At 41.7% G+C, this 22,072-nt stretch overlaps 1 protein-coding gene across 5 annotated transcripts in view; it reads right to left on the bottom strand.

Moving 5' to 3' along the window:
- Positions 1 to 22,072, bottom strand: part of chchd3a (coiled-coil-helix-coiled-coil-helix domain containing 3a) — a 78,223-nt gene that overhangs the window by 36,191 nt on the left and 19,960 nt on the right. For all 5 annotated transcript variants that reach the window (XM_030045696.1, XM_030045698.1, XM_030045697.1 and 2 more), the window contains one exon: positions 18,641 to 18,821. In XM_030045696.1, the coding sequence (XP_029901556.1) occupies positions 18,641 to 18,821 (181 nt within the window). The remainder of the gene's footprint in view (positions 1 to 18,640; positions 18,822 to 22,072) is intronic.

Below are 22,072 nucleotides of genomic sequence, written 5' to 3'. Positions count from 1 at the left end.
CAAACACTAGTTCACACACATACTGAGGCCTGGGAACCAAGTGGATTCTCATCACTCACACTCTGACCGCACGATTCAACACTAAAATTTATTTTCCACTTTTGCCCTAGAGCTCTGCTTGCCTCTACTAAATTTTCAATGGCTTAGAAGGCAAAAAAGGAAGCAACCAGTTGTTTTAAATTTGAGTAAATTATGAATGTAAAATTTATGATATCCAAAATTCTTTTAATAATTTTAACTTATTAAAACAATTAAACATAAACTTAAAAAGTGAATAATTAATAACTGTAAAATACTGAAGTTTAAGTTGGCCATCATTCATAGATGGGCCCTAACTAAGCAAACTCCCCATAACTCTACTAAATCCCATGGAGGCTAACTAGGCATATTAGCAGAAGATTTTCCATGAGTGTAACCAAAATTAAGATGGGAAAAACAAAACAGAGGGGAAATTGATGAGTCCATAGAGTCTCTCCATTCATTCGTCTTGCCAATACATTTATCAAACCTGATGAGGAGCTGTCAGCTAGGCTGCTTTCCAACACGCAGGTTACTGAAGGTGCTGTCAGCACTTGACTTGGGGAATCAAGAGTGTGTCTGTAGTGAATTGCAGTGCTTTAAAAATGAGCTAGCTCATTGCACATTGCTTAGAAACTGACAATAAACAGTACAAACAGAATGGGATTGATTCAGCAGTTTCAACCTGAGGAAACATTTGAGTTCACAGTAAAAGACACAACCTCTTTCTCTTCCCTTTGCAGTTTTAAGCAGCTGCCGCCGGGTCCACTTGATGCAAGTCTATGATTAGTTCTGAGGTGGAGTACGATCTGACTTCAAGAAAAAATGCAACAGAGGAAAGAGAAGGGCAAGAGAAGAGCAGAGGGACAAAGATAAGAAGTTTATCACTGAGTGAGAATAAATTGGACCAAAGACTGATGAATCTCCTGGCCTGAAGCAGCATCTTAGTGGGCCCAGACCACTGGAAAATCCTTAACGTCAATCCTTCACCTTCCGTCACATTTGGAAAACTTGTAACCAGCTTATTTCCAGCTCTTCTACCAACAAATGAATATGGCATTGAACGTCATCTCAGTGCTGGTAGAAAGAGACATCAGAGCCACAGGCTGGAGCCCTCAGGACCGTCCCCTTGGGATCTTTTAGGGCAGTGAGTAATGATAGGACGACCTGGTGGGTCAGAGGGCTGACCCGCCCAGGACAGGGACCAAGGGGCAAGAGGAGTGGGTGGTGTGTGTGTGTGTGCGCGTGCGTGTATGTTAGCTACTCGTTGTTTAAGGGCACATTAAAATGAAGTGTCCTTGTGGAGCCTGTAGCTCATTGACTGTGAGGAGAGGTCAACAGAGGGCTTGATCTGAACCAGCTGGCCTTAATGAGCACAGAAAAAGGAGGAGGAGAGAAAGAGAGAAAGACACCAAGACCATTAGTGTCTGCTGTATGTATCTGACACATAGAAGATCAATACACCAACCCACACACAAATTTGTCTCTCTTTTGCATTTCTTCCACATAATACATTTACACAGATTGTTAGGCACCCGCATGAACTACATTCACTTCACACTGGCATAGCTCATGAAAAAGTTAATATTTTTACTCTGGACAAAAACCACCACGGAATAATATGGAAATGGTAAGGGGGAAAAAATCTTGAACGAATGGGAAATGTGTGCTCAACAAAGCCTCAAATCCTAGTAAAAACAAGAAAAATCACCTCGCTCTCCACTCCCATACACTCCAAGCCCTTCGGCCTTTGTTGAAGATGCCACCTCCACCACTGCTCTGCCAGCTCCTTCTCTGAGGGACAACAACATCTGCTGGCTCACAGATTGATTAATTGGCTGATCAGGCGCCCGCGGTGTAAACTGATTGATTGATCATCTTGGGGTTGGAGCTGCCTTTATCAAGAGCCCTAGGGAGAGAACCTCTGGAGGTCCCCAGTCATCTGTCATGTCCCACACACAAGGGAAGAATGAGGAGAGCTGAAGAGCAGCGGGTTCATTACCGAAACGTGGGGGGCACGTTTGGATGAAGCTACCGCCAAGATGGGAACAGAGGGCATGGTGAAAGAACAATGCAAACATGGGGACAAGAAAGAGGTGCTCGCAGACACAGAGCAGAGCAAAAGGCACAGAGCACGATGCACAAAGCAGAGGCAAGAACTCTTGTGTGGTATGAATGCAGTGTGACAAAAAACAGTGGCAATACAGGGATAAGATAGTGGACCATGAAAACGAGTGGGTGACTCAACTCATCTAGACAAACACATAAAGAAGAGGCAGAAACCACATTAAAAAATGCTCTCAACTGAGACAGGATATACTCATACTCCCAGAAAAAGATGCATAAGAAGCAAAGATGAAAATTTAGTTCACTTATTCGGGATAGATGGTTTTGCCTCAGTTGGATTTTCAGGTTCAGGTCAATTTACAGTGGGTACAGAAATACAGGGTTAGGGTTAGGGTTACACTCTTCATTTCTAATGGCTGATTTTTCATGTATTTTTGTATTCCTGATCACACCCCTGCTTAGCTGAGATAGCAATGAGTATAATAGGTTATGGAGAGAGGACGGTAAGGTGGCAGATGAAAAAAGAAAACAAAGAAGAAAAAATCATGGAGAATGCTACTACGCATTCAGACAGATGCATAAAGAGGAGGTGGAAAATTCCCTCACTTGACTGCAAAGGACACAGTGAATGACCTGAGAGAGCAGAGAGGCATATTGCTTTTGGACGACAGAGGTCCCTGGGGAGGAAAGTGAATGAGAAAGAGTTGGTGGCGGAAAGAGGAAAAAGGGGGGAACAAGGGAAAGAAAGGAAGGTGAGAGGAATGTAAAGGTGAAGACAATAGGAGGAGACAGAGAAAGACGTTAAGGGGTGAAAAGGAACGGCCTCAGGATGTTCTGGTGACACTGGACCTCATGACAACTTCAGCTCCATATATCTGACCTCCAAAGCATGTGTGTGTGTCCAGAGTGTGTGAGTGAATCCCCACACACTCACAGCAGTGAATCCCTCCATAACTGTGTGTGTGTGTGTGAGTGTGCACATATGTCTGTGTATCAGCATACACGTGTGTGTGTGTGTGTGTGTGTGTGTGTGTGTGTGTGTGTGTGTGTGCCCCGTGCTGAGTATTAATGCATATTCATTCCCTCCAGCAGCAGGGGGTCCTTGCAGGCCCGGTGGAGCTGGGAGGTGGTCTCAGTTCGCCTTTGGCTTCTGTCCATCAAGCCCGCATCAACTGGCTCAGGTTCACCTCCAATCCACTGACCTTTTCAGCAGAATATATGCCTTTTCCACCTCATTCCTCCACTCCCTACTTACTCACTGGTAACTGCTTATCACTGTTGTCACAGAAGAAAAAAAAATGTCTTCCAGCAATTTCAGTATCTTCTCTTTTTCCCTGTCAGTTACACACAAAAACAAATAACCCCAAAGTGGCTTTTTACAGACAGTTTTTTTTTTTAATCTAACAGTGCTGTGTTGTCGCTACTCATCTCAGGTTCCATGTCTTTGCTTAATGTTTACACTAATCTTTGTTTTTTTCTCATTAAGTTTTAAGTGCTGTTTTGGATTGGTTTGTTTCCTAATTGGTAACCTTGCTTTGAAAAGTGCTTTCTGAATCAATATCTTTCTCTCTTCTCTGCTCTTTTCACATGCTTCAATTTATTCCCCAATCTTTTTTGCCTTTTTTTCTACTACCTTTACACCTCGTCTACTTTTTCTGCTTGTTCATAGCCTTCTTGACTCCTCACCCCTCATTTCAATTCATCCTTTTGTTCAATCAAAATTTTCCTCTCTCCCACTAGCACCATTAGCTGAGCTGACTGTCCACCTCCATAGAACCTCATTAATACGACTCTCCTGTCTGAGCCTAGCAGGAACACAGAGGAAGACAGAAAAAAAGGCTAGAAACAGCCTCAAAAGAAAATACCTGTCACACTGCACATCCAAGGTGTCTACTGTACTGTGCAACAGTTAAATACACACTCAAACACACATACTAAAAATGCTTTGTTCAGTTTACCTCAGGACACTTGCTTCCCTAACCTTTGCGCCTAAATTTCTAACCAATTAAGTTTGAGACGGCATTAAAGAAAGAGAATTAGAGAGTGAACTACAGAAAGAGAGAAAGGAAAATGCTTCTCACTAATAAAATGTTGCAGCAAAGAGGCAGTACGTGTTAACTTCTCAGTTACTATTGCTACTGAAGTGGCAGTTTAAGGAGAAAAGAAAAATTTCAGGGTCACGACATCATGCATTTGTAAATAAAGTTTGGAGATATCTTGTCATCACTGGAAAATATCATCATATTAACTGTGCACTGATCTTTAACCTGTTCTCCTAGATTTCTTTGATGAAAGACAGAAATAACAGAGAAACCATCATTTCTGATCACTGCAAAGAGATGAGCAAACTAATATGCACATTTGTTGCATGTACTGATTAGAGGCCAGGATGTACTAAGGAGAAAGAAAAGTCAAAGTTCAAAGGCTATGTTTCTTTTTCACACGCTCAGCTGGAAATCTCACAAATCTAATTTGCAGTTATGCATATTGTGTGAGAGATATTTTTAGATACGTAGCTGCTGTTTGCAAAAGTCAAATGCATTCACGGTTTAGACAGAGGTGAAAAAAGCATAACGCAGTAGGTTACTGCAGACTGTCATTGCAAACAATTTGCACCACTATTTAGGTTTCTATGCTGTTTCTTGAGGCATGCTAAGTTATGAAATAGCATAGATATTCTGAGTGGTGTGTAACATCAAACTAATAAGAACATTTTAATTCAACAACACTACATTCCTGTTCTTGCACCTTCCCTCTTTTCAGTGGTAATTCTATTCAGCTTTTTAAAGTTTTCAGAATAAATGGGGGTGAACACATAAACCGCCCATTGCTTTTGAGGCAGTAAATTGACTTTACAAGCTCTCTTGACAGAAAGCAGCTTTCCTGATGCCTGCATCCATCCATCAATCGAAGTGCTGCCTTATCCTGGCCCCTGCGCTGGCAGCTTGCAGTGCCAATTAGCTGACAGGGTGAGGGCCTGGTGCCGAGTGCCAGCCACAGGCCCTGCCAATTAGAGCCTGACCTCCCGCCTAACCCCAGCACTGGCACGGTGTGTGGGCACCACAGCCTGGGCAGAGTTGAGGAGTGGGCATAGTGGCCAATATGTAAAGGACGGTTGAACACACACCCTCTAAGACAAGAGGAAAATGAAATAGAGAGAATGACAAAGAGAAGGATCAGAAGAGAGAGTGAGCAAATGAGTACATGAGACTAAAGAGGACACACACACACACACACACACACACAAAGTACACAACACAATAGTTAACATACAATGAAAAGAGCTGGTGCAAGACAAAATGTGTGCTCATTTAAGCAGACTTCTTACATCAATATATTTCATTAAACAAACACTGGGTGTTTTCTCTCAAAGGTCTTTTTACTGATGTTTCCCTGAACAACACATCCATCTGCCTGAACAAACACAAACACTCAGACAACCACAGCTGACCACGGAAGATACATTCTAAATTACGTATAAAAAAACCCCCAAATTATAACCAACAATACACAGGAAACATCTATAATATACATGAATAGTAACAGAAAATATAAGTCAAGCAATAACAGAAAACACAAAATAAATAAATAAAATAGAAGGGGAAAATGGCTAGCTTCTCAGAGACTACTGTGGGTTTCTCAAAAAAGAGAAAAAAATTTGCTCACCGTTCCCCAAGTAATGTAACGGATTTTCTCTTGATTCATACAGGACATAATGTCTCTAATCCAGACGGAGTGGGAAGGAGGTGCAGTTTCCTTCCACTTTTTGTACATGTGAAGGAGCGAGACAGGTGCACTTTTACATTTATCACATGTAAGATCCACATAAGAGTACATTCCAGCTAATTTGGTTTTAGATATGGAGATATGATGGACTTGAATCTAGAATCTAGGCCCTGTTCCCAAGGAATTCTTACAGCTGTCTTGGAGAGACAGTGTAATTTTGAAATATGGCTGTAAAAGTTAGACAAAGTATTTGATGCGGGTTGACAGGAAGAAATATATCAAAAGAACTGACTGGGGGTTTATGAGGAAATCGGAATATTAAACATGGTACATAATACCTAACTTGTAAAAATCTAAAAGTGTGTGGTGGCGATAAAGTTTTCTAACAATTGAGGAAAAACAAGCAATGTGATTATCACTAAACACAGCTGGGTTACTACTGGGAATATCAGTAGTAATACAGGAAATTTGGAGGCAATAGCATTTAAATTGAATTAATTCTTCCAGTGAGGGACAGAGACATAGGGGACCGTTTAAAGTTTCTTTTAAAAATGGGAGTCCATGTGGGCCAGGAGGAAACCCAATTGCAAAGATGATGATGCTGCAGTAATATTCCTCTGAGTGATGGGTGCCTCAAGGTTATTTCTCAAGTCTTGAGAGATGGACAGAGTGCCAAGGTTACTTGAGAAGTTTTCCATGACATTTCGGTCTGCTGTACAATCTGAAGTATACAGATTAGAGTAAAGGGCTCTAAATCCTTCATTGCTCACTTTGTCATCCGATGTCATCTGTCCATCCTTCAGAAATAAGCTGCTTCACTTTCAAACCATGCAGTTGATTGACCAGGAGTTTACCTGCCTTTTCACTGATCTATAAAATTTTCTATTGATCTATAATATTTTTTAGTCTAGTTTGCACTGAATACTGTATAACATCAATTAAAAGCTGTGCCAATGACATCAAAACAGTTTTAAGTCAGGCTATTTAACCAACCAATATTCATGCTTGTTGACAGATTATATCAGCCTTCGACACTTTATAGTGTTTTTCTCCTGTGAGCAGCGGGTGGCTGTCTCCTGTTCTGCCTTCAGGAGAAAAGCCGCCTCCTCTGGACACTGCTATGTGGGTTTAGCTGTTGTAAGGAGACCGTTTTCCTGTCACATCCTGCTGGCTGTCCCGGGACAGAGGCGGCGCTCCGACTGTTACTGGTATGTTGTTTAACTGTGCAAAGGAGCCGTTCAAGGTAGATATTTTATTCTCCTCAAATACTGCACCCATTAGTACAACTTACAGTTTGCACTGTTTTGAGTGCACCTCTCCACAATGTGCACAGTGACATCTGACAATGCACAAGGCTACATTTTTGAATTGCAAAGTATTGTGACTGAATATATTGCTATACCCCCAACAGACAGACACTACTTGTAGATCTTCCAAGTGCTAAAGTCACACAGGTATAGGAGTTAATAGTGGTGAAGTAGTGAGTAGAGAATGTTGATGCATGACTGACATGCATTTGCTTTGTTATGCCTAGACAACTCTGGGCAGACAACCAGATTTCAGAGGTTTTTCACACATCAGATATGAGAGGCAGGTTAGCTGAAGGGCTGACACTCCTGGTGGTCAAAGTGGTCTGGGTGGTGAACACGGCTGTATAATGAATCAGAGCTATTCTAAAATCCCTATTTTACTGCATATTTCACACCACATGAGGTTGTTTTTTTCTTAGATGGAAAGTTGCTTGAAAGGTGTTTTTGGCACCAAAGCAAGCTCTGCTCTAGCTGGCCTACAAATGAAGTCATATGTTCCAGCAATTTTAATTTTTTATTTTATTCAAACTGAGCCACTAAACTGGACATGCTGATGGCCCAGTGGGTCTGAGGCACACTTCATGAATTCACAGGGTTATGGGTTTGAATCTAATCCATTATCTCAGCTGCATGTCATACCCCCTCTCACCCTCTCCCATCTGTCCCCTATCTCTCTCTCTCTCTGCTGTGTGCTATCTCATAAAGTAACCTGAAAAATAATCTTAATAATATATAGTATCTTAAAAATGTAAATTATTGATAGTAAAAAAAGACTGACAGCTCTGTTAAGTTCATGTGTTACATCAAGTCTGACAAGGTTACTCCGTACAACAGCCCACAGGATTGAACTAAAAGATAGGATGCAATCTGTCAAATGCGAGCTGAGAAAATTTGAAAAATGCATTTAAATCACAGTGTACCACTACCTTGCTTTATCTCCTTCTAAAGTAAAGACATGAGCCCCCCACCCCCAACCACCATCTTACCTTCGCTCTCTGGTGGGGAGAGGAAAAAAAAATAAAATGAGAGAGAAAGAAACGCTTTTTTAATGTTTTTTTTTTTTTTAATACCACCAACGGGCACCAATTCAAAACCCAGCAAGCCTCCTTTAATACCTGGGAAATTAAATTGTCGGCCCATTATCAGCCAGGCCCAGTCGCCTGTATCTAAAATGCAACAGCGCGCATTTGAAGTACACAAGATTCACCAAAGAAGCAGGACATTTGCTAGAGACAGCACTTTTTCAGAGGGGTGGAGTGGAGGAGGGTTGTGGGGTATGTGTAGGAGGTAGGGGGAGTGTTTGGTGCCTTAAAAATGTTAAGCTTTAACCAAAGTCATTTTCAAGTCGGCCAAGCATCAAATGGAACACAGTTTAAAGAATGAGTAGGCACTGATTTTCTCCGGAAGCTCTAAGAGGATGGACTTGGTGTGTGCATGTATGTATGTGTGTGTGTACTGTGTTGGGAGCAAACAAACATGCCTGGCATGCTGTATTAACCCTCGCTGTGAAACCAAAGGTGACAGAAAAACCATGGTTGATCACATTAGCATCTGGTGAATGTGTGTGCGTGTGAGAGTGTGAGTGCGAGTGTGTGTGCATGTGTGAAATCAAGAAACAGAAAGAGAGAAAGACAGAGGGAGCGACAAACGCATGACATACAACGATGAGGTTAATAATTGGAAAATGCTTTGACTTGAATAGAAATATCAGCCCATGTCGCACAATATTTTCATTGGGCTCAACTCCAAAAGAAGCAATCATTTCTGCTACAGTAACTTAACTCTCAGATTAAGATGAAACAGGTGCCACAGTGCATATGGCTTCACACAAAAGTGAGAAACTACAGAGATTTTATGCTTACATAAGCAGTGGGAACAGCATGTAAGATGATCCCCTGGGTCCACGTCAGTTGTTTTTCTTTGTCAAAATATTTAAATAAAATAAAACTCAGGGACATTTTTATCTTAAGTAAGGTAAGAGTGTTAGCTAAATTCTAAAATGTGATAAAAGCAAATGTCAGTGGAAGAATTGGTTGTGTTGGACCAATTGCCAGTTGGCAAAATCACTGCCAGGTAGGCAGAGCAGGCCCCGCCCAGGCCACAGTTTGGAGCGAGAAAAGATTGATGACTCCAGGTTTGATTGAAATGTCTGCCTCAGGGTGGGGGCATGTGTCTGGGTGAAATGCTGTGGCTGGTGATTGATTGGCCACTGGGCCAGTTTGGCTCTGCAGGGAGCAAACTTGTTGAAAAGCAAAAGATAGGATGTCAGGAGTCTATGATTTCATTAAAACACAGATGTGTGCATGCTGACAGATGGATACAAATTGTGAATAAGAGAGTTACATGATGTGACTTGTTCATGCAATCTGCCACTAGTCTCTCTTTCCCCAAACTCTTCATAAATCAATATAAAAATAAGAACTTGTTGGAGCTGATTTATACACTGATTTATACTGGTTTGCCTTTAGCTACCATCCTTGAAAAGGAATAACACATTCCTAATTGATGGTGTTGGATAATTAAGTGCTAACTGACCTGTTATCTAATTAAGGATTTATTTGTGTGTAATGAGGCCGTTAAGTAACTCTACGATGAGACCATCTTGTCCATAAAAAGCCACCAGTCAGTGCTCTTCCGTACCAGACTACCTACTCTTTCTATTACACTGAAACTACTCAGCTTGACTGGACGATGGAAGATGGCGCTGTGACTTTGGACCTCACTTCTCTGAGACTGACAATTAACCCTGAAATAACATTTGACCCATAAAACATCTTGACCCTAAGACTTTAGGTCACCTATATAGTTTTAAACCACCAAGGTGAATGTAAAGAGCATGTAAGGTGGAATTTTTGGAATTTACCACATCATTTGACAGGAAGTGTTTTTGATAACTGGGGTCTTGTACTTTCTGGAAGAACACATCCTGATTCAACAGTCGGCTTCCAGCAGGACAGAGCAGGGAGACAGCTGGACTTGACCGAGGTGTGTAGTGCAAGTGTTTACAATTCTGTGACCTTAAAACCCAAGATGAGATTTTTCACCCCACATTTTTTTTTTTTTTTAAAATTGTAAAGTCACAAAAATTCAACGAGGTTACATACCATAAGGTTATCATGCACTTTATCTATTAGTGGCATGTAGCACCGTTAACCTAGCAACAGAACATTTTTCTCCTGCTGCACTGCTTTGGATAAGATTGTCAGTTAAAAGCCTCAGATGTGAAATTAAAAATTATATGTGCTCCTTGAAAAATGAAAGGTGAATTTCTATTTCAAAGAATAATTACACACTGTCTGCTGCATTTTAACACCGACACATCTCTTTATTCAGTCTTTATTCTTTAGTCCCTTTCTTACCTGATTTCCCTTTCTTCTTATAAATGATAAAAGCACACAAAAATGTGAAGACAAACAATGTGCAAGGCAAAAAATATGTGTGTACATAGATCTCAAATGCACTCACTGTGCTACCATCAACCTCTCATGCACGTCTCTGTTCCCCTCTCCTTTACTGCAGTTCCCCCTGAGTGGCAGGACATGTGTGAGCACTGACACTGAACACATTCCCCTCAGACAACAGAACCCCAGGACCCCAACAACGACAACGACAACACACACCCCTGCCCGTGCTGCTGTGAAGTTTCAATTACTGGTAGACTAGCTAGCTAGGTACCTACCGCCAGTCAAGCTGACAGGGAAAGTAGTGACTGGTAGCAGATCGGCCTGAGGGAGAGGCACTCACACCGGGGAGGTAGAGCGAGAAAGGGAATATCTACAACCCCGGCTATACTTGACACCACTGCGACTTTTATCAAATTATACTAGGATGCATTAAATGACAGGTTTAGACACACAAAAATTGAATTTTGCTTGCATTGCTCTAAAACTCCCAAAGCTCTGAGAGAGGTCTGGCAACCTTACAGTGTGATCAGAATTCAACAGTTTAGATGCAGCGCAGCTACATTGTTAATATGGATGAATGTAAGGGGACAGGGGGTAAAATGTGCACCTATATTTACATAACCGCAAGACATGCATATACCTGAGCTGCTCAGGCTGTTGAAGTCAGGCTCATCTTTGAAATCACTTTGGAAAACATTTTTTGATAAACATTTTTATTAAGTTTTTCTCTTGCCGATTTTCCTCTTACTGTATTTGCTTATTTTATTCCTTTTTAGTACTGACTACAAATGTCATTGCCTTTTATTTATTATCATCTTGGTAACTGTTTATAAAATGCTATGATATGCTAAATAATTAATATGATACTGTACTGATCCCTGGGGTGAAATTCTGTGTTTACTTGTCCCTCTCTGGTAAGATCGAGAGCAGGCTAGATGGATGAATCCCAGGAAAGACAGTGTCTTTAAACCAATCTATAAAACAGCTTGTATTCACAGTCTTTGTATCATTATTATTATAGAAGTTAATAGTATTACCATATAGTTACACAAGTGCTAAACACCGTGGCATTGTAGTATGGAACCTGATCTCAAAAAAATTTTGTGATTCCTGATCATGTGATCTCAAAAACCTTCTGTAAATGGCAAGTATAACCAGGGTCTTCTACTAGATTAAGCTGCAAGAGACAATAGCAATAGCAAACAATATTCAAGCCATCCCAATAAGTAATGCATCGAGAGGTAGGCAACAAAGAACTGCACTGACCAACAAAAAAAAAAAAAACAAAGAACAAACAAACAAACAAACAAACAAAAAAACACTATAGCTCCGGTGCCACTTACCGCATGGTAGCAATAAGGCTCCTAAACACAAACACAATTCTCACCCCAAATAACATCTCAGCCACTACACTAAAAATACGCCATAGAGAAAAGACAAACAGCCATAATGCATGTGACCCCTCGTCTCGGGGCAATTCTCTCGGATGGGTGACAGTGTAATTGGTGCGGCTAAGTCTGCGCTGGCTGCGGTCATTATAGGTGAGCGTGGGGAGGCATTAGCGCTCACAGCATCTCTCCCATTGTGTGTGATGTACAGGAGGGGATGTATGGGGTCTTGCTGCCTGCCGTGACCTGCATCTTGATGAGAGGGGTAAATCAATATCACGCTGGATAAAGAATACAACACTGGCGCTGAGGTACACGAACGTTTCTTTGGTACCCGTGGCCATCGTGAGCAAACTGAAAAGTTAAATGAAATGGCCGGCACAAAACCATCACCAAAATTCTCATTCATTACTTTACCTCCTTTACTCGATATTTTGTGGCAAAAGATTTCTAGTTTGGTAATTCTGAGGTGAATCCACCTCTTGCCTTGACTGAAAAGGACTTGACTGTAACCCTGAAACACAGTCCCTCTATTGCTTTGGTGCTCTTCTATTTTAACGCTCCCCATTGCTCTCTCTTTTCAATCAGCTTTCTCTTTCACCGTTCACTCTTACAAGAAAGAAATACAATAGATTATTCATGTTCTAGTACAGTTTAATCAAAATTTGTTAACATTAGCGACTCTCTTCAAACGCCTGAAGGAATCAATCTTGTTATGTTATAAAATTAAGTTTTAAACTGTGGGGGTGCATCAAAATAAATTGGTAAAAATGGCAGAAAAACCTGGGACAGGGATTGTATACACACTTGGACATTAAATTCGGGGACTTTTCAACAACTGTTCTATTTGGTGAAGTTTAAGGACTCAAAATAGACGTGTTTTTTGGTAGAACATGCCACTGGCCAAAAAAGGCCTTATTCTTATGATCTCGTAAAGGCCAAAAATGATTCATTTTACAACTGATGCTGTATCAAAGCAATTATACATCACAGGGTTTTTGTCAGGATGTGTTACTATTAGGATGGACAGAAGTCCAGAGATCTGAGGCATACTGATGCATTTGGAAAATGTTTTCGTGTGGGGGGGCATACTTAAAACAACACATACTTTCAATGCCATCCATGTATTTTCATAAACAATTAAGACCTATATTTTTCTGAAACCAACAAACTATCAAGGATTTTCAGGTGTGTGGGACCCCTGCTGGAAGAGCACCTCAAGGCATTTTCTCAAGGCAAGGCTACATTATGAGTTAGATATGACAACAGCACTACAAAACAAATTTCATAATGTATGGTACAGAAATGGAAATGTTATGTAAGCCAACAATATCATTATGCATTGTCTAAACAAGAGGGTCAAATTTATAGATAGTCTCTGTCTTTTTTCAGGGAGTGAGGGAGAGGTTTTTTTTTATGCTCACAAGATAAAAGACAAACATAAAAGTCAAACATTGACAAACCAAGACAAACATAAAAGTCAGAATAGAGTAAAAAGTATTTAGATGCAAGGATAAATAATGAATAAAGCTTTGAATTTGGTTTGTCCAATCTCAAATCAAAATCAGTTGGGAGAACAAAACAATATTAATCATAATATGAACTGAGTGGTGTTCTCCTCTTTGAATATGGAGTCTCCATGAGTAAAACCCTCACATTTCTGCAACAGTACTCTCCGACAGGATCGTGGCAGCGCAGTGAGCTGTGACATATGTCAGATCAAATGCTGCTGAGGTAGTCTTTCCTGTTACTTTCCTGTTTATCTTAACAAGATATGCAGTGTCATACTAAATGAACAAAGTCAGTTTCACTTGTTTCCGTGTCTTTCTGGAAAAAAAGTGTCTATATCTTCATACTAGTCAGTACAATGTGGATAACCTATTCAAGAAAATGTTTATCAAATGTAACAAGCTGATTTGTGTTCAAAGAGGGTAAAAGCTCTCACCCGATTGGAAGATTTTAAAAGTTGTTTTAGATCTAGGACTCAGTACCAGATTAAATGGCTTGTTTAAAAAAAAAAAAAAGATCATTGGACGGCAGCCTAGAACAGATCTGTGTCAGCGGCTGATCTCGCAAACCACTGGGCCTAAATATTTTTTGTGCACAGTTATGATGGCATGATGAGGAGTCTCTCTCTCTCGTCAAAACATTTGCTAAACGCCTGTTTTAACTATTTCCGCTCTCTCTTTTCATTCACCGCGTAGCTCACTCGACCACCACTGCTTTCTTTTCATACTACTGGGTCTCAGAGCCACTCCTTCGCTTCACTCACTGTGAAGTGTGTGTTGTGTTTTTTGACTGAGTTTACTCACTGCTGACAAGAAAGTCATCAGAACAATGAACACACATAGGAAGAGAAAAACAGCGATCGGGGGTTAAAATAGATTTCATAGCCTGATGCTTCATCACTGTAAAAAACTACATGTTATATTGCTGTGGCTGTTTCATCTGTTATTAGACTATTTGCCTCGCTTCTTGGGTTTTTAATGTGTGCGTGTATGTGAGTGTGTGTGTGTAATAAGTGAACAGATACAGAAAGAACAAGAAACAGCTAAAATTCAGAGGCTTTGGGAGTTTTATGGTATACTTTCTACACTGTACTGTACTGTATTTGAATCATACAGTAATTTAAGCAGTACTTTCAAAAGCATTTGACAATGCAATTGGCTGCTGAGTCTCTGCCGGGTTTTGCTCAGAGACCTGGGGCCGTATATATCAAGGGTGTGTATGCATAAAAATGGTGCAGAGCAAATGATGCTGAGCAAAAATGTTCATGGAGAATGTATTCTGGTGAGAAAGGAGAGATTGTGCAGGAACAATTCCAAATGTGATATATTTTGCTGTTCTTACACTCAGTGTAATAGTCTGTGTTCTGTGTCCAAAAAAAAATCAGAGCGCCATTCATGCATTTTAAATTGGTGTATTTTGCCCAAGATAAGATACAGATATTTTATTGCTCAGTATATTTACATGACAGAAATGCGGCTTTATGGTTCATGCCTTGTCTTGTACTCATCCAAACACATAAGAGATGTGATCGTATACACAAAAGGTTAAATGCTAATTTAACTTCTAATTTAATTTCACTGTTTAATTCAGCTCAGTGTGCAGCAAACTTCAGTATACTGCATCACCATGGAGCCTCAACGCACTGTCATCTCTACTGTCACTCAATGTCAAGTCCATTTATGAATTTATGTGTTTGTGTTTGCACAAGACAGTTCTCATGTTGTAGCAAAGATTTTTTAATAGCCTGTTTTTTTTGTTTTTTAGATATTTTATATGGTCTATGGGTGAAACAGCATAAATCATGATGAGGGGGATACATTTTTGTCAGTGCATTTGTTCAATGCACCCTCTCCCCAACAGGGCAAATCATTATAAATAAATGAGCTGATACATTTCACACCCCAAAAAAGCAGAACTAAATTGTGTAAATGTGTGCTTAATTAATACTGACCTCATCTAGCAATATTTCTGTTTCACAATGTGTGAAATGACACTTTGTGCTCAATAGGCCATCAACACTGACGTTTAATATGAACTTGGACTTGGAAATTTTTAGGGCATTAACAGGTTAATTGTGGGAGTTTTTCCTGACCATTTAGGGGCAAAAATGGGAGTGGAGATGTGTGTTCTCGTGCATATTATTCCACACTGATTTTTCCGCCATACAATGATTCATGATGAGAAACAGGTATATGTGTCTTTTCATTCAGCTGACAAAAACCTCTGTACAGAGAAACTCAGAACTGCGCGTACGCATCCTTTTAGTGCAGATGCTGCACAAACTTTGATACAAACGGCCCCTGATCGCTACAGAGTGCACGCCTCTAGTTCAGCAATGTGGTAATATATAACATAAATTCCTGTAAAACAAAAAAAGACACTTCAAACCAGACAGTTGAAACATAAACACGATGTCAAGTAATTTACGGAAATAGCTCCTCAAAGTTATTCATGGCAGTAAGCTAGATCTGATGTTTGACATTTACAAATGTGTATGGTGTGACAAAGCCAGCAGGCTGAAGAGTGAATAAAAGCAAGAACAAAGGGTGAATAAGTCAGAATACAAAGAAGTCCATTTAATCTTATGTGTTGATCAATGGCTAAAGCACAAATATATGATAATACAAGAGGTGTTAACAAGTGCAGGGCCACTAGGACAAAGGACCAGACAAATCACCTGTGAAAGCTCTATCAGCCACTAGATTGTGTGCTTAATACAGCAAACCACAACCTCTCCCCAGAGTTCATTCTCCAACTACTTATCGACTTCTACCCAGCACTCCAAACCTATTTCACCTTCCAATTACGGATGCTTATTTGTTTTACAACAATGTAAATGTAATTTGTCGTGTAACCTATTTCAAGACAATATGTGCTCAATGAAAGGGGTAGTTAAAAAGCGATCATGCAGTCCATGTGCAAATGAGCACCCCTCCAACCTTCCCCCAAACTCATTTCCGCAATGTCTATATGTTGGTCGGCACACATAACTTCACTTTAAGACAGAAGGGAAGACAAAGAAACAGAGAAAGACACAGAAACAGACTTCGAGGCAGGGAAACACACAAGCTGGTAAGCTTAAAAAAACATTTTTTTTTTTTTGGTCTCATCAAAAACAGGTCTGACAGAGGAACTGCCATAGTCACTACGGGTAGGGTACTGCAATCCTGGAGTTTGGCAAACACAGAGAAAAATGACAATGGGTGGGGGAAGACTTGGGCGAGAGGCTGTCTTTTAAAAAGGAAAAGTCCATTTCCAGTTGAAAAGAACAGTGGCTGTATGAAAGTGGCTGACAGACTTGACAATTACACGAGTACTGCGAATAGCGCTGCGCCTCCACTGATAACCCGTCGGATTCTATTAAAACTCCGGCACTCCAAAAGAATGCTCAAACAGAGGAAATTATCACACAGACACACACGCACACACACACACACACAGACACACACTCCATTTTAAAGCGGTAAGAACCTCTGACAATGATTCTTTTGCCGAAGTGTGTGCGCTTAAAAGGAAGTCGACTGAGACTCGGGAGGCAGAGGAGAAATTATCAATTGGACTGATATAGAAAATGTGCATTGAGTTACTGTTAAAGAGTGAGACAAAGAAGAACTTATGCGTGAAAGCAAAATGTGTCTGTGTGGGGAGGGTGTGTGTGTACATGCTGTGTACTGAATCCATCATCACCGTGGTGCGTGCTATCAGCAGTTTCAAAGGCTGCTAATGGCCCTGGGTTAACCTTGGGGTTACAAGCATGAGTTTCAAGGCATATTAGGAAGAGAGGTTATTAGTACTTGAGAAGTTCTCTCAAGCACTCAGCCTTGAGTTTGTACTTAAGGAGCATGCACACAAGGACACGTACACGCACACAATACACACACAAGCACACACAGACTTGGCTTTGGATCATACAGTGCAGGTCAAAGACAGGTATTACATTCTTGTTCTTCCTCTCCATTCCTCTCCTTCCCCTGCCTCCGTCTCAAACACAACAGAAATTAAATTACAGAAAACCCAAGACTGAAACGGCTTTCTTCACAGACGCTGAGGGGAAAAACACATCACGTCATGAGTCTCCCTGTCTCTCTCGCTCGCTCTCTTCTTTTTTTTTTTCCCCTTTCGATTTGATCGCCGTTCCAAATGAGGGATCCCTGATACACTTGTCCTGCGGCGTGGAATCACGTCAACCCTCCTATCTTTCTCTCCCTCAACAAAATGATTCATTTTTCTATTACAGCGATGAGCGTGTGAAATGAGCTATATAATCAATAGCATAGGTTTGTAAACACCAGCCGCACTCCAGGGAAAATGTGTTTTCTTTTTGAAAACATTATGCTGCCTGTGTGTGTGTGGAATGCTCATCTGACAATGTTTACAAGGGCAATTTACAGGAAATAAAGTCACAGGCCGCTAAAAATGAAGGTAGCTTTCCGTAATAGAGCAGGATGAACGGGCAGAGATATGGAAGAGGACACAAAAATCGAACTACAGGATATGGTTTACTTACAGTATGTTTTTCACACCAAGTTGAAATTGTTCTCTAAGTTTTTAGTGTGTAGTGATGGCTACAATCTATAAATAATGTTGAAAATAATTGGTTAACATACTATGTGTATGTGTGAGCGTGTATGTGAGAGAGAGAGAGGGAGAGAGAGGGAGAGAGAGAAGCTTTAATAGCCCAGACCCCCCTGGGCTCCTACGCTCTCCTCACTGTGTTGTTGTTGTTGTGGCGACGGCTCATTCCAGAGGTCTGGAAGAGTGTTAGTGTGCGTGTGTGTGTGTATACAGAGGTGTGTATGGGGGTGGTGGTGGTGGTGGTGGTGGTCACACGGTCCAGACGGTTCTATAGATTACTGCTTATGGCTATGCTCACACACTCGCACTCTGACATTTGTCACTGTGCCAGGCATGACCTGTCGATTACAGGAAAGAGGTACACTTTTGTGTGTGTGTGCGTGTGTGTGTGTGTGTGTGTGTGTGTGTGTGTGTGTGTGTATGAACAGGGCGATAAGTATGTGAACATAAAATGTGACTTCTTTGTGTGTATATACGTCTCTTATCAGTCAGTCTATATAAGAGTTGAAACATCTTTTAAATTTAATATACATCATGAATTCACCTGTGAATAAATGTCCATGTGCATGAAGTTTTTGGTTCAGTGAACAGAGATGCTCAACTCTACAAACCAGCCTTCCACACTGTTTCTGGGGTGACTTACAAGAAGCTGAGCGCGCAGCCTCTCATCCTCAGCAGTGACCCTCTCCCTCATGATGGCGTGCTGGAGGCTGTCGTGGGCCATGGCTCGCTCTGCGGCCAGGATGCTAGCTACCTCATCCCGGACCTGGGACTGAGCCTGGGCCTGAGCCAACGCTGCTGCCTGGGCTTTCTCCTCCTCGAGCCTGGGGAGCAGCAACAACACACATTTCAACAGAGTTACGACCACCGCTTGAACCCTGTCACTGGGTTCTCATAGTTGCCTAGCAACACATTCCCTGCTCGGCGACAGCAGGCTTGATTGGAGGAGAGCAGGAACGTCCCTGAAACCTCAAAGTCTTCTTCTTCTAGGAATCAAACAGTGATGGAAAGGTAAAATAAACCGAAAACAGATTGAGCGAGTGACTGAGCGGATGCTGACAGAGGGAATGAAGATGGTTAAGAGTGTAAGGAACTTCTGCACATCAAAAAGCCTTAGATAGTCTGGAAGAGTAACGGGTCAGCTGTGAATGGTGACTAGTGTTTGGTTTCTACAAATGGGAACATGTCTTGATTCAGCAATGCCAGTGGTTCAGCAATGTCAACTCAGATTTCTTGTATATCTAAATAAACCATCTGTGATTCATCAGTTGTCAGAGGTTCAATGTGACGCCCACAGTTGAAACACTATTGCACCACTAAAGACTTTATTTACATAGTGATTTACTGGGATAAGACATTTCCCCACCTAAGTATTTTATGTCCTGATACAATTTGACAGTGTGATATAACTTCGGTTATACATGTTATGTGGGTCTTTTTTAAGCTATCTTAGGATCATAAACAGTCAACTAAAATTATGTAGTTGTTATGGATTAACAAAGTCACATATACCCAAAATTCAGACAGTAAAATGAACTGCAAATTGAATCTTCACACCTGAGACTGTCAGCACTGGCTCAAGTGATGGACAGCCTGTTCTAAGTGACCGCTAAAACCATGCTACAGGGTTTTAGCAGATGACTAGCAGGTCTGATGAAAAAAAAAAAATAAATATGGCCAATGTCTCAAAGCTGTGGTTTGGCCTGCAACACTGCTGAATGTCACAGAGTAAAGAGTAAGGCAAAGAGAAATAGGAAGAAAGAGAGTGGAAAAAAGAGAGTGAGAGTGAACAGTGGTGACATGACATGTTGTTTGGCCCTGAGGAAGTGAAGCAAAGAGGGGGAGAGTGAGAGAAAGAGATGGAGGGAGATGGAGAGAGAGACCAGCCATGTCCAGTCTCACAGTCCACTGGGCTGCACACGTCAGCACACTCCATCCATCATTGGGCTCTGACTCACTCACACACACACGCAAACACAAACACACACACACACACACACACACACACATGCACACACACGGGGAGCCTCCTAATGGCCTCTTACATTCACCATTTCCCCACAATCCATGCCTCCCTGCCTGCACTGCTAATGCACCTAAACTCCCTTTACTCAAGAAGATGCTGCTACTGCTGTGGCAAGCAGGGGACAGTAGAGGTGGGACAGGGCACAGAAAGCAGTAACTTTGAACAGAAAACTGAGGAAATCTTAGCCTGAATCTGGCCCTGTGTATTGCTCATTTTAATTTTCACTTATGCTGACTTGTTACCTGTACGCGAATTAAGCTAAACAAGCGCCAACCACTGGCACTAAAGTCAGAACCACAACAAAGGGAAGAAATGAGGCCAAGAAAACACACAGCCCAGCAGAAAACTTGCCACCACACAAGTGCTAACCCAAGCAAAGACTGCTATCACTAGCTGGATACTATCTGTCTGCCTCACCTCTATTGCTTTCTGGTCATTATTGCCCTGTCCCTGGGATATTGGAGGCATTTTTCATTCGACTGTAGAAGATTGGCATTAGGTAAGAAAGGACGGGGGGAAGAGGTTGAGAGTGGTTGAGACAGACATAGACTGAGAGAAAAAGGGAGCGCTGGTGTAAGGGAAAGAAAAAAGTATCATCTCTTTGGAGGATAAGTGGCTGATGTTTGCACCGACAGTGGACAGGGAGGGAGGATAATCTTGGCCTAGCAACCTGTGTTTTGATGGCTCAGTGGATCGAGATGGAACGACAGAAAGGAAGGGAGGGTGCAAGAGAGAGCCATTGAGGTATTGTTAATTTGAGAGGAGGGGAGGGGAGGATTGTGCAAGTGTATGCCAGTGCGTTAGTCTTTCTAGAAAGGTCTACGCTCTTTTTAGACGACCTTCAACAAAAGTACTTGGGAATGCTTCAGTTACTTTAGGACACTATTTTAGGAGTTGACAAGAGATTAGGCCTGTGGAGGTTCACATGAAAGCTTTATAGGCGGCGTGGCTGAAATGCTGCAGCGTGGGGTCAAGTGCCGATTAAATGTACCACCAGGGAGACAGAGTGTGTGTGTGTGTGTGTGTGTGTGTGTGTCTGTGTGCACTTTCCAATAACCAAGATAAATGCAGCCACCGTCAAAAATGCTGTGCTAAGGTCAATATCACAACAGCCAATTCAAATACATTAAGCAGTCATCACCTCGTATCCCATAGGGAACCATTTGGAATACATTACCCTCCTGCAAATATCAAAACAAAAGGAAATTCCAAACGGCCATTTCCCCCTTTATCATTCAGTCTCTTTCCTTCTGTCTCTACCTCTCTCCTCAGCCCAAACTTGAACCCTTCATTCATTAATGCTTTGTGTTGTTTATGTGTCAACCAGCCAAGTCTTGAGTTTCAACGCAGTCCGCCTGGCAGAATGGAGTCTGACAGACTTGCATAACAGCGCAGGTTCGGCCCAAGTGCCTTGGAACAAAGGCATTTAAAGTCCCCATGCAATATTGATGTTAGGAATAATGTCGCTGAATGCTGGCTATGAATATTTTATGGAGCTATGCCCTCCCCCTAACACACATGCACTCACAGTTACGCACACACCTCCGCCACACCTGACTGTGGATGTTACGGAGCACCGGGAGGGAGCTGAAATAGGGGATGTAGGAGATTGGGAACGGTATGGCGACAAGATTCATTTATAGGGGTCCTCACACTGCTGAGTGGATGTAAAAGCTGTTTTGTCCTTATCCTCCACAGTTGCTGCAGCTGTGAAGTGAGAACAGGAACACTCTGGCAGCAGCTTACTATGACCAAGCCACCGCCAGTGGCCTGCTGTCAAAAGTGGATGTCATTTTCAGTCTCAGCACTCCCCTTTCTGTCACTACAATCATCAGACCTGGTACATAATGATCACAGCCTCCTGATTTAATGTCATCCGCACATCAGCATCCAGCAATTTCAGACTGAGGGGAAGCGGCAGAGCAAAACGTTGGCCTGGTATTGCACTGTGGAGGCCTGAGGGTCCATGAGGCTGCCAGTTTTATGGACCTTAACCACTGGGACACTATAGGAAATTACTTTGTATTTGGTGCTGAACTCTCTCCAACT

This window comes from Myripristis murdjan, chromosome 23, assembly GCF_902150065.1.
Source record: "Myripristis murdjan chromosome 23, fMyrMur1.1, whole genome shotgun sequence".
In the NCBI taxonomy this organism is placed as follows: domain Eukaryota; kingdom Metazoa; phylum Chordata; class Actinopteri; order Holocentriformes; family Holocentridae; genus Myripristis; species Myripristis murdjan.
Note: the sequence above shows the minus strand (reverse complement) of the source record. Positions and strands in the feature narration are given on the sequence as shown.